This window comes from Haliaeetus leucocephalus, unplaced genomic scaffold (genome assembly GCF_000737465.1).
Source record: "Haliaeetus leucocephalus isolate CR32 unplaced genomic scaffold, Haliaeetus_leucocephalus-4.0 Scaffold871, whole genome shotgun sequence".
NCBI lineage: Eukaryota > Metazoa > Chordata > Aves > Accipitriformes > Accipitridae > Haliaeetus > Haliaeetus leucocephalus.
The window spans coordinates 1,861,719-1,875,291 of record NW_010973307.1 but is presented as its reverse complement, the minus strand read 5'-3'; the positions used below and the strand labels follow the sequence as shown (position 1 = coordinate 1,875,291).

The following is a 13,573-nucleotide window of genomic DNA, read 5'->3' as shown; positions in this document are numbered from 1 at the left end:
CGTGCCTTCACCTCTGTCTCTGCAAATATTAATCTGCCATAAGCAAGAATCTGTGTCCATTAGCCCAAATTTTTTTTATTTTTTTTAAATCTCTTCCCCTCACTGCAGTGTCCCCATAATACCATATTTCTGGGTACCTCCTGCAACAGATCCTGGTAGAGGATGACATAGCATCCTATCCCAGGTTCTCCAGTTTCTAGAGGTGTGTCTCACTGTGTTGTTGATTTTGCTGTCTAAAAGTTTTGATTTCCATGTGATGTATGTTAGCCCAATGGATGTTAAATAGCATGGAGTTGCTTGTTATTTGTAAGTCAGGCTATTGGAGCCATTTATCCTAGTTTCAGCCCTTCCTAATATCCACAGGCAAAATTCCCCGTCACTGCAAAGCTGATAAAAGACCAAGTTGCTCCTCCTTCATGCTCACTCAGGGAGCCCTGAACCAGAAGAAAGTTACTGAGACTATAGTCGAGACGGCCTGTATTTATGATTCACAGCCCAAACATCCAGGAAGAGCTGTAATAAGACAGAAAATTGATGAGCCTTATAAAGGTTTTATACAACTAAACCCCTGGAGCCTTATAACTACATTTTGTGAAGAGTCACCTTAATTCAATGTTTACTAATGACGTCCTTCGTCTGTATTGCCTATATCTCTTCCTGTCCTGTACAGAAACAATGATAACATACTCGGCAGCAAAACAAAACAGCCAGAAGAACTGTGTCACTGTAGTCTTGATTATTCTCAAGGCCTGTATGTCTCCTGTTTTGATCAGTTTTTAGGAGTATTTGTGGGAAATGGGGACAAAATACTGCTGATTCACAACCATTGCACTTTACACCCCATCGATATAAATAATTGTGCAAGTTGCAGGGCTGTGGAGAATTCAGCCCCGGATTCCTGCACTCGTGGAGGGTGTAAATGACTTATGATGGTTCGAATTGTCATGCTCTCTGGCTGGATGGCACTTCAAATATGAGAAACTTTTATCCTTGCCCTGACTCTGGACATGACTGTGCTGAGTTAAGTCTTAAGGGTTCCTTTCTTCACTGTGTAAGGGGACTGAACCCCTTTATGAGTTCTATATAGCATATTGATCAAGCTTTATGTCCTCTCAGGATTTAATTAGAACAGCTTTTCTCTGAACAATACAAACATCCTTAATTAGACAATTGCACTGCAGTGTCTGCAAAATTAAGCAAAAAAAACCCCCAACAAACCTGGCAAAATATATTTATCGAAAAAAGGATAGTGTCAGGGCTTGGTTCTCTCACTTTTCCTAAGGCTGATGTAATACCTTTGGCTCCTGATTTGCCCCGCTATAAGTGAAAAGAGAAGGAAGACCACCATAACCATAGAAGTACCCATAGAAGAGTATTGCCTAAAAGTCACATGAACTCTGTGTCAAAGACTTTAAATTAGCATCTTCATGTCATTCTGCCTCCTCAAAGGTTCATCTCGTGGCCACCCAAAGCCATGATGCTGTTCAGTTTGAGCTCTACATGATGGTTTGGGGCAGATTGGCTTTACTGATGTATGGATCAGATCACAGCAACCGTTGGGAGAGAAGGTGTCACGGAAGAACAGGGCTGAGCCACCTGATTACTAATTAATCAGACATGAGAAAAACCTCATGGAATCAGTTTCTATTTAATTATGGAAGCCTCATTTGGCATAGGAGCATATGCTGCTAACTCAATCGAGTGCTTTTAACTGACATCAAATAGTAATTATCAGAAAGAATCAAGTTTTTTGATTATTCATACTAATTTATTGAACACTTAAAATTAATGAACCTCAGTTATTTTAAATTTGCTCAGTTGCACTGGGAGAAAAAGAGGGAGGTAGGGAAGGATGGTTCTCACAATTTAAAAGTACAGAGACTTGTTTAAAGATAAAATAAGTAAATTACAATATGGCATGAAATCCCATCGGTGGATTGATACACATGTAGGAAAGTTCCTGGCATGTTCTGCAACTGAGGAAAGTTCTGACAATGGCTTCATTTATACAATTCTTCTACCCCCCCAAAAATCTTCCGATGACATTTTAGGGTCACCATAAGGGGTTGAACAGTGGAGAGGAGATTTATGTTTGTCAGAGTGTTTCTATTTTAACCTACGGTTGTTCCAGTCTGGTGACTGAAAGGAAGTGTCTTTATATCCCACTGGAGATGAAGAGGAGGTAGCCTTTTAGCTGGGTCTGAAGCAGTTTTCTCCTGCTCCTCTTAGTGTGATTTGCATTATCCTGGCCCTTCTCCTGCTGACAATATATTGGCACAAAGGTTACAACTGTGGTAATTGCTTCTGACCTCTTTTCACAGTAGAGAACACAGGGTCCCTGTCTTCAGTCTATAAAGTCTGACTAATTAAAGCATCTCTTTCAGATAACAGATTTGGGGAAAAAAAAAAAATTAAAACCAAACTACAAAACAAAAGCTGTAATTCGCTGTTTGAGCCAGTTAATACATTATGCATTCAATGGTGTAATATCGCTTGTGTTAGTGGAACTGCTGTGGATTTATAGTGGGATAAATGAGATTCATGTTCCAGCTTAGAATTTCTGATTGTTGAATGTTTTCTTTTAGCTATTTCTAATGAGTTGTCTTGAGACCCTCCGCATCTGTAAATTAAAATGTGTTTGTTTAATCCTTTCACAAAGCACAAAAAAGACAAAAATACTTAGAAAACACATATAGGTGTTCTCAATTTTGTTGTTGTTGTTGTTAGAAATGTAAAATGTTGTCAGAAAATCACAGGTAGCACTTGATTTACTATGATTTTTTTTGTTGCTGTTTTTAATTTGTAAGGCCTTGCTGTAACTCCCTACAATTCTCTATGTTCAGTCACAGGAGCTGACTTAATTCAGGTCACACTGAAAGAGAAGGAAAGAGTATCTTTACCTACCCCAGGTGAGTGACAATCTGTGTCTGAAAGGCTTGGTCTGGGAGTCACACCATTTCTTTTTTACTACTTTTTCAGAAATAGATTGCTATTTTTCACTTCAATATTTTGTACATTTATCAACCCAACAGGGGTTCTTGGCATTCATTTAAGCATTTCATTGAGCCATATCTACCATTGCTCAAGATAAATGTGTGATTCCACAGTATAAAAGACTATAAACTTTTGCTAAGAATTACCATAGCAGATCAGAAAGGTCACGGAGAATGTAAGGCTACAGTGTATTTTAGTGCTCCATAGTGATCTTAGTGTAATACTGTGACATTACTGCACAGTTACGTGTCGAATCAGACAGAAAAATACACCAGAGACAAGGGAGACCTCCAAAGTTTGGTCTTAGTTGCATAGCTGCCTCGCTGCGTATTAACAACAATAATAATTTATGTGGCAATAGGGTTTAGAGACCTTTTTGGGGAGAGTTTCCCCCTGAACAAACAGGTACTGTAAAGACAGACCCAGCCTTAAGGAGCTCCACCTGGGTTTAATTTCTCTGTGTTTCCCTGTGCTGGCAACAGAGGGGTTTTCTAGTTCACAACATTACTGAGCTGAGTCTAGCCCCCCCAACTTAAACATGAACTTGCTCCTGTGTTTTCAATACCTAATGAAACGCGCCTCAAGAAAAAAAATGCTGGAATTTCCTTTACAGTGGGAGGACAGAGGTAGGTGCTTGTAGAGGCCTCCAGAGGGAGGCCCTGCCTGCGTTAGTTTAGGGCTTACTAAACTCAGTGTACAGGATTTCCCCTTGAAGGCTTTTCTTCCTCTCTTGGTGGCAGAACAAACTTAGGCAATTAATTTATGAAGACTGGCTCATTAGCTGTCTAAAATACAAGTGCAAGTTAAGCACCTACGTTCTGTGAACTTAATTTGTCCCAATATTTTCCTGGTGCTAAGGCTCAGAAGTTTCCTTTTGGACTGAGCTGAAAAATAAATCTTTGGGGAACGAGGAGGAGTTGCCACATGTCTCAGTCAAGCTGCTTTTCCAAGGCAGGTCTTAATTACCCCTTGTAATGGGAAGACTCCTTCTTTTCTGAGGGCTAACAAGCTTTTGAGAGTTGATCACTCATTTTTTAAAATCTTTCATACTTTGGGAAAGAATAGAAATTCCCATACCCTGGGAATTCAATCTCCTTTCTAGAGCACTGGGGGAGAAAAAAAATGCATGAGAAGAGTTGGCGCTTTCTGGTAAGGTTTGTTACCATTTTGATCATCTGGTTTTGCCACCAAGTGCAGGTGACTGGCTTTTATTTTCATTTGTTCATCTTAATTTTGTATTCAAAGTGCTCAGAGCTTTGGATGGCATAAATAAAAATATTATAAGCAGTTGTTTGTGAAGTGTATTCACAAGGCACAAGCTAAGTCTGACAAACCTCAAGATGTGCTTTGCTTTTGATGGGTCCCAAAGAATTTGAGTCTGGTTTTTTCAGCTATCTCCCTGCCCTGTAACTCTGAAAACATGGTCCTGGGAGAGATCTTTTTTTCCCATCAGGCAGCTTCCTTTAAGCATGGAAGATAAGAAAGAGCAGTTAGTGTTGCTTCATCAGTGACAAAAGGAGGATGTTAATGCCACAGATGCTTGACTATCAAAGAAATGGTAATTCTTCCAGCTACTGAAAATGATAATTCTGTCTTTGTATGTCCTATTTTGTAGTTCCTTCTGATGCTGTCTTGAAATGGTCACACCCAGAGACATGGAATGATGTGGAGAAAGGCTGGGGTGGATCCAACTGCAGCGTCCCAGGCCCTGGGGAAGACGTCATCATCTTACCTAGTAAGGAAGGAAAGATGTTTAATTTCTGTAGGGGTGCTGGGGTCTGTCGACATTAAGATATGTATTTGTGTTGCAACACAGGCTCCCTGGCACTAGTGTCCCTTCTAGTGTGTGCAGGACACCACAATTGTTCCTTGTCACATTGAAATCTCAGTTACAGTACAACAGTGTGATTTTTGAAAGGGAATAATCATTCTTTTCCGTTTACACACATACACAGACACACACAGTTACTCATACTGATATACAAGCTTAACTATGTGCAGGGACTTTATTTCAGGAGCAGAGAATTTGCAAGACCCAGAATCACACCTCACAAAGAACTCATCTCTTGACCCACCTCTCTGTGTTTTGTTAAGGGAGCATATTTTACCTTTCCACAATTGTACTACCTTCCATTTTATTTTCCTGTTGCTATTCCCACTATCATTGATAATCTCTCATGCCATTTGCTGTGGATGCCTCCTAGACATTTTAGCCTGTGCCTGTATTTCAACCTCAGATTTGTGTTACATTTAAATCCCAGCTCAGCTTACAACCTTACTGCATGAGCAACCTTCTGAACTCTAGCAAATATATTAGGCAACTTGCAATGATATCTGGAGGAAAAAACTTCTGATAACCATTTTACCTAATAGCTGACCCTGCTCTGATGAGGAAATTGGACTAGGTGAGGTCCTGAGGTCCCTTGCAGACATAATTATTGTATGATCCTATGAATACTGTGTGATATGTGCCTGACATACTCTAGTACCTGATGCTGGCTCCTCCTCATTTGTTTGAAACCAGGTAAGTCTCTCTATGTACCACAGCTCCACTTCTGGAAATAGGGATGACACTGCTCCCTGTGTCTTCCTCTTCCACCTGTTTTTGGCTTATGAAGTCTTTCTGGAAGGAAGTTTCTGTTGCTTTGTGTTGGCATTTGGGCATGGAGCCTCAGTCATGGTCAGAGCTTTGCTGTCCTGTGTCATCAAAAGTAATATATATAATTTTAGGTTATATTAAGAATTATGTTCAACCTTCAATGAATATTTAGCTTAATCTTCAGTTTTCTGATAAATGTGAAAAACCCCTATATTGTTTGAAATAATGCTTTTCTTCACTTTTTGGGGGGAACTTACATTGAACTGAAGAGTAGATAATTTCCATTTTCTGATTATATCTCTCTTTCCTGTCAAACAAGCACAATGTGTTTTGTTTTGGGTTTGTTTTGGGTTTTTTTTCAGTTCTGCCATCTCACTAGCTATAATGCATAAATGTGGTTAAGTGTAAGTTTAGAGGCCAGAGAAGGCAAAGAAATGTCCCTCCAGGGTTTGCTTATCTCCTGTAGGTCCTGTGTCCTATGTGCATCTAAGGTAACAGTAACCACATATGTTTAGGCATCTTAACCTGTTCCTTGTCATCACAATTAGTAGAGCTGGAAGAGTTACTGAGCTGACCAAATGTGGGTATCTAATGTGAATTGAGTTCTTCACTGATGGTACTATGTAGAGCTCCAGAGCTCAAGTCACTTGCTTATATGAAGATATCTAATGTTGTTTGAAGCACTCCAGGAGCATCCTGCCTAGCCAGGTGAGACCCTAGATGGTCATAGGGTGTCCCCTATGTCATATTTGCCAGTCCTGTGTGAGGTCTCAAATATCCAAGAGCATTTCAGAGAGTACTAAATGCATAAATGAATTTGCTATGGTGGGACCTTAGACACCTAGATCCCATCAGACAGCTCAGTTCAGGTGCCATAAATTGAGGCCTGAACCTCATTTCTCCAGAGCATGTTCAGCAGCACCTGAGGTGTGACCCTAGCTTGCGGTTAATGTATGTCCTCTGAACCATGATGTGAAGGTCTACATTTGTTTCCCTTGACAGTATAAGTAACACTAGCATTCATATAAAGGTCTTGCCGGTGAGAAGCTGTACCAGAACAGGGGATTGACCCTCAATCTCCAAAGTCCAAATGCAGCACCCAAAATGCTGGACTCGCTTTCCTCCTCCAACAGCGTTACTCCAGTACTTAATGTTGAACATGTGCCTGCTTGCCATTCAGACACAGAAAGTGTCCTTTCTGTCCTGTGCTCCCAGGTTCTTACTTCTGTCTCACCTCTGTTATATCTGACCTCTTATGGAGGCATTAAACAGTGGGGCATTTCCCATGTGCTTTGCTCTCTTTCGGATCCTCTTGCCATGGTTGGATTTTGCATGCCGTTGCGTATTTTGTCCTTAAGAACAAGGTCAGAGATAACACCAGATCGTCCGTTTCAATTTCCTGTGTATCATGTTATAACCAGTTCACCAGTATCAGCCCATGATTGGCAAAAGACCAGATCATTTCAGTCTTCAAAATCACGTGTCAGATGCAGATATGAAAAGACACAAAGGTGCCGCTGATAGCTAAGACCTCTGCGCGCACAGTGAGTTAATTATGTGGAGTGTGATCAGGAGGTCACAGGAGCTAAATCATAATTTACACAGAAACAGAAAGTAGAAAATAAATAAATAAATAAAAAGGTTTGGTTAAGGATTTGGAGTTCTGTTGTTTAGATTAGATTAAGAGAGTGGAAGCTGGATGCTGCAGTTGTGATGGTCCTTTGGCACATTGCAAACTCACCTATAAATAAAACTGTTCTGTGCTTCCTGCAAAGGTGAGTGTAATCCTCTTGATAAAATAACTTATTTTAGCTGGCACATGAGATATCGACCGTGGCCTTTGTCACATACCACAAGGCCCTTCATGACTAAGCTGTGCCTGAAGCATTGCATGTTGCTGCCCGCAGCCCAGTCCAACTGATCTAGTTCTAGGACTGGAAACAGTACCGCTGCATCAGCATGCTGGTATACCAGAACTAATTAGCTCTCCTGAGAGGCAAAGCTCATTAGCTCAGGCCTGGCGCTGTGCAGCATGACTGCACAGCCTTTGGGGTCAGAACTAATGTCTCACAAATTTAGAGCAGTTCTGGTTTGGTCAGTTTAACTGGGGAATGACTGCACTGTGCTGCAGGGTATAGTATAGGGATTCTCTTTAGCATACTGGTGCCTACTGGTTGGGAGGCAGCAGGGTAAGGGTTGGACTATTAGACAGGTTCTCTGTTTTACCATGGACAGGAATGTCCTCTGCCTATGGTGAATTGAGGAGCCAGGACAATAAAGTTTGCGCAAAACCAGAATGCAAATTCGTGCCTGAGCAGCAGGATGAGACCCTGGGAGCTCCAAGTTCTGAATCACTGTGTTCAGCTGCTTAGAGCAGGGTGCTCCACAGTGTATAATAAAACTGTCTCTGCTCTTCAGAGGAGCTTTACTGAACAGAAAAACCACAACAAAATACTTAATGGGTGAAAAGGAAAGGGGCAAATGATAAGTGAAAATGTACTGCCTGCTAGGACTGGTGCAGAGTCATGGTCTGTGACTGTCTTCTTCCTATCAGTGATAAGAATCTCTAAGTTCCCATCACTAGAGTAGATATGTGTGTTTAGTTGGTGTGCAGAGACTATTCTGCTCTCCAGTGCTTTTCTGGAATTCTCCTTCAATTTTAGCCCAAGAACATAAACATAAACACGAACACAAGCTGTCTGTCACCCAATCTATTTTGAGACAGAACTGCTTTGTTGCATGTCTGCCTTTTCTGATCATCCTCCCTCTACTTTTTACTCCCCCTTTTCATTCTTGCTGGCTTGGAGGTGTTGAAACACTTATTGGCAGTGGGAGTCAACAGAGTGCAGGGTCTTAAATTGGAGTCATAGTCATTGGTGGTGTGATAAGGGCACTGGATTTGTTGCTCAAATGAAGGCACTTAAAATGTAGTTAGGCAAGATGAATTTTCTGTCCATTTGTCATACTTTGTTTTGCTGCCAGAAGTGTGTGTGTATATGAGTTTCCAGTTACAAAAAAGTCAACCCCTTGCTTGGATCCAAAACCTTAAATGAAATCAACAATTTTTAAAATTTATCTTTAATTGTAGCATTTTATGGATGTTTCCCTTCCCATTTCCACTGGTTTGTGCATATCCTGCTAAACTCAGAATGACTCCAGATGGCCACAGAAAAGTGAGAGTTTGTCCCCATGAGAACAAACTTTGTGCTGCTGTACACACCAAAATAAGTTTTTGCGATACACTCCTGGCAAGGTGCAGCTGTGTCTCACTCTTCACTGTCTTTTAGTTACTTAAAATTTTCCTCTGGGAGCCATCCATAATGATTTTCAGGTTGAAAGCCAAGCCATGGACCTACTTCTGGTATGCTGTGCATTACTGGGTAAGTCCTTTCAGCCCCCCAAAACCAGTTTTAGAGTCTTATAAAAACAAATAATAGATGTTTAGTGCTCATTTCTAGCGTGAAGAAGTGCAGGGGAAGACTTTGGTCTGGGCCTGACAGTGCTGAAATCTCTGAACGAATGTGGATTCCCAGAGTTCACTAAAGAGCTAGGGCACTGCCTAAACTTGGCTAATGAAGGCTTCAATTTGCTTATTTAACAAAATAAGCAAAATTGCATTACCAGGGCTCCCTCATGGGCTGGACTCAGGAAAGTTTGAAAAGCTAGAAAACACCTTTATTAGCAAAATATTCATATTAAACCCCAAGTTTTTGTGTCACTGCTTGGTGTCTGCTTGACATCTAGAGGGTGCTTTTTGGAGGGCTTGGAAATCGGGGTCATGTACTATGTTATTCCATTTTTTGCCCTGTTTTGAAAGCATCGGTGGGACGTCAGGAGTTCATAGACTTCTTTGTACAAGGATGAGTTTCACTTGCAACAGAGGTGGGTCCCTCATGTTAAAGTGACTTCTAGTGTTGGTGTGTTACAAGTTCCCTCAGTGTCCGGCTCTGTAGTGGATAAAAGCCTCTTCCAGCCCCAGCTGGAAATCTTTAGCTCAGGCTGCAACAACTTGTGCTTTTATCTCTGGAGGTTCATCCTGCAGAGCCACAGCCATCCCACAAGGACCTCTCACATGCATCAGGCTTCAGCGGTCACACCACCTTCAAAGACAAGCTGGATAGTTTAGTCATGCCATTCTGGCGGCCAGCAGTGGCATTAGCTTTTCAAGCCCTTGGATTTTCAGGGCTTTGGTTTATGGTTTTCAGTGTGACACACTCCTGATGCAGCACGCTCTGGGTGGAAGGAGAATGTGTTATAATTCCAGGCAATGGAATGCTGTTTTGAAGGGTATTGATATGATATCATGTAGCCTCTGGCAATTTCTCTCTTCTTTTTTTTTCCTCTCTTTTTTTTTTTCTTTTTTTTTTTTTCCAGTGGTGGAATTCACTCTGTTATTCATTTTCTGATTTTGATTTTCTTTGAACTTTTTCTGTTTGAAGAGATGAATGCTGGAGTACTGTATCTCATATAATAGCTCTTCTGTTGTGCCTGATTTCCATTCAATGACATGCTATGGTGTTTTATATAGTGATGTGTTGATCAAAGGCATTTTGTGTCATTGCTGGAGTCATTAGCGACTTCTCAATGTTGTACGTCTGAACATTAAGACTGTGGCATACCTGTGAGCTTTTGTCTGAAGAAAGTATATATATAATGAAACGTAGCCCTGTTTTCAGGCTCAAACTATGGTTTCCTGAAAGTGGTTGCTGCCATTACGTGAATGTCTTCATGGGAGAAAAACAACTTCGGTTTGTCTTTCTCTGAAGGTAACTCCCTTGAGCTCAGTGACCTAAAGTTTATGATTTTAACCACTTAGTCATCATCTCCCTCTACTACATAAATGAGTGTATTCTGTAAGGACCATATAAGGGAGTCTTCTTTGAATCTGTTTGCTTTTCTCCTCAAGTGTGGAAGGACTTTTTTCCTCAAAGGAGCATTCTGTTATTTCTACAGAGCAACATTTCACCCTCCAAGGACTTCACACCCCAAGCATCACATCCCAGAGTGTTGTTCTTTTAAACTGAGGAAACTATAGGTTTGCAGAGATATCTCTGAATGGGGGAATTTCTCACTCCTGTGTTTCAGGGCTCACATGCATGATGCTACAGTTACAGAGCACTCAGCATTTCCTTTATAAAACCTTTTTTAGAAAGATGTGCAACTCAGCAAAAATATCTGTTCTAGACTGAAACTTGACATATAAATGGTATGCCTAGGAGCACTTCTTCTTTTCCTTGTAAAAATGTTTCAGTCTGTGTTTGATGAATATACTTGTGGCCTTTGTCAACTGCAGCTTTTTGCCACATTCTTGAGCTGTGATTTCACAAACTAGATTCCCCTTCTGTCTGAGAGGTATCATTTTACAACATCTTCCCCCTTATTCTCTTCGCTGTTTCATATCCTCACATACTGTGCCTTCACTTCCCAGCTCTGCAGGGCATAGGACTATACCTGTCCTGTAAAGAGATTATAGACAGGAGTTTCTTCATGCCTGTAAAAATGTATCAAGTGCTAACAGTATGGGATTTAGGGGAAAAAAAAAGATTATGCTTGCTCTGTAGAGACTTATTACATCTGAATGCTGTGAAAATTTTGCATGCTTGAAAGATGCTTCAGCCCAAGGATGCAGGGACTTTCTTTTGAGATGAGGTGTTCAGAGTAACCATGGTTGCTGCAGTACTTGGCACAGTCCTTGAGAACAGAGGTCCTGGGCTTTCAGGGTGCCCCTTGCTGATGTCCAGAGAGAAAGAAGAAAAAAAAAATAAATGGGAAAGGAAGAGGTGGGATGACTGAGTTACAGGGATAAAGTAGGAACATGTATGTAGAAGACACAAACAAATCTGCAAGCAGAGCCCGGACCATACAGAAATTTTCTCTCCCTTGAAGCTGTCAAAATTCAGGGCTGCAAAACCAGAGAATCAAAAACTAGGAAATGCTATTATTAAAGATAGTCTACTCATATTTTTTTCAGTCCACTTCTGAGTGTACTTCATGTAGGTTTTGATTATGTTTCCTACAAACAGTGCTTGGAAAAATTCTTAAACCTTTGTGCTAAATGGTTTGAGTCAGCCCCTAATTACATTTTTGGGGTAAAGGACTTTCCCTGTGCTACCTGTTGCATGGTCATTTGTGTCTTCATCCAAAGCAGCTGCTAATGGCTATAGGCAGAAGCAAAACTGTGAAGTAGCTGGTCCACTTCCCAAGACACTTCATGGCTCCTCCCATGTTCCACACCAAAACTGTTTCAAGTGGCCCATTCTCACCACTCTCTGAAAATTCATTGGGAAATATGTGTGTTCCTTAATCTCTCCTGTTTTGTATACCTCTTCTCACAACAAATGCATATGAGATCAATGAAAGTTACAACAAATCTCTGGGTAGAATTTGGCAGCTGTCATGTTGAAGATTCTTATTTTCTGCCAGCTATTTCAATGAAAGTCACAATTACATCACCTCACTGAACCCTTTGTTAAGGAAATACCTTGCTTTTCCTTCTTCCAGGGACATCCGCTGACTCAGAGATGCACCATACCTGGAAACTGTCACTCTTGTCAATAATGAAAACAGATGGAAACCACGATTTAAGGGCCTGAGCTGTTTTCCAGTGCAATCAACTGAAAAGCTCCTAGTGACATCAAAAAGCATTAGATGAGCCCTGAGGGTGGAATTCACCTCTGTGTGGTGGGCTACCTCTAAACCATACACCATTTACATCCTTCCTCATGTCCTACTTGGAAAACTTAAGTGGCATTTAAAAGGTTCGCAGACTGCAGACTTGCAGCTTTAGGAGGCAGCAATGATGCTGCCATTGTGCTCAATCAACAACAGTTCCCACTCTGTTCTGCAAGATAAAAATATACTCCTTGTTTTGTCCTTAAGGATCTGAGGGAATGGTGCTTCTCCTGGTGACTGTTGACTAATTTAATAGTAGGGAATGAGTAGTCCCGTGAATATAGAATTGAAGAAGTCTGGCTTCCTGCAGATTGTGTTCACGTAAGCAAAGCTTTCCTCTTGGTTGGCGAGGAAGAGGTGGGCTTTTATACACAAAACCTGAGAGCAAAGCCAAACTGCAGAGAGAGAAAAGCAGTGACAGGGTGGCATTGGAGGCATGTTGCGGTGTGTGGCTTCTGCTTGTCACGCTGATCACTGCTGGCAACAAGGTGGGGACCTGCAGGCTCTCTGTGCCATGAAGCACCTATGTGACACCAGTGGATGTTTTCACTTCCATCAGTCTTGTTCTCTTCAATGCCATGAGGGAAAAATGCTGTCTGGACGCAGCTTAACTTAGTCCTGGTTCATTGCATTGGGTGGTTTAACATTTATTTTCATAAACAGAACCAGATTCACCTAGCGAGACTAACACACCTCTAACTTGCTGCCCATTGCATGCATTTTTGAAGGTTCAAGCAACACTTGATGAGGCTTAAGCATGGAACAATATCATTGTAAATATGATGTTATTATTAATTTATCAGATTACAGCCACACCATGGAGCCTCAGCTGTAGATGAAGCTCTCTGGTTGTGGATGCTGCACAAACACACAAGCTCTGCTCTGGTAGTTCTAAGCAAAAACAATCTAAATAAAGCAAAACTCAAGCAAAGCTAACACTATTCACCTCCACGCCACACTTTTTTGGCGAGTAGTGTTGGTAGGCTGCCGTTGTTCTAAACAACCCTCTGCTTCGTTTCTCAGACCGGACCATTCTGGTAGATACGGCTCTTCCCCCTCTGAGAGGTCTCTACGTCCTGGGGACCCTCGAGTTCCCCAGCAACTCCAGCAATGTCCTGAGCGCAGCCTGTATCGTGGTGCTGGGGGGTACGCTGAAAGTGGGTAAGTGAGCAGCCTGTCTTCTGGATGCCTGGGGTTGTTTTTTTCTGCTCTTGATAGAGAAAGTGTGAAGAAAGACTGCATAGTGTTACTATAAACATGCTGGGCATCCTAATGCCCCATAGCTATCTGGATATCTGCAGTGTGGAC

At 41.5% G+C, this 13,573-nt stretch overlaps 1 protein-coding gene across 1 annotated transcript in view; it reads left to right on the top strand.

The window, feature by feature from the left end:
• The window catches only part of PKHD1 (polycystic kidney and hepatic disease 1 (autosomal recessive)), a 259,529-nt gene that overhangs the window by 153,366 nt on the left and 92,590 nt on the right, over nt 1-13,573 (top strand). The window contains exons 50-52 of the mRNA XM_010583200.1: nt 2,844-2,909; nt 4,610-4,729; nt 13,289-13,426. Of these exons, the coding sequence (XP_010581502.1) occupies nt 2,844-2,909; nt 4,610-4,729; nt 13,289-13,426 (324 nt within the window). The remainder of the gene's footprint in view (nt 1-2,843; nt 2,910-4,609; nt 4,730-13,288; nt 13,427-13,573) is intronic.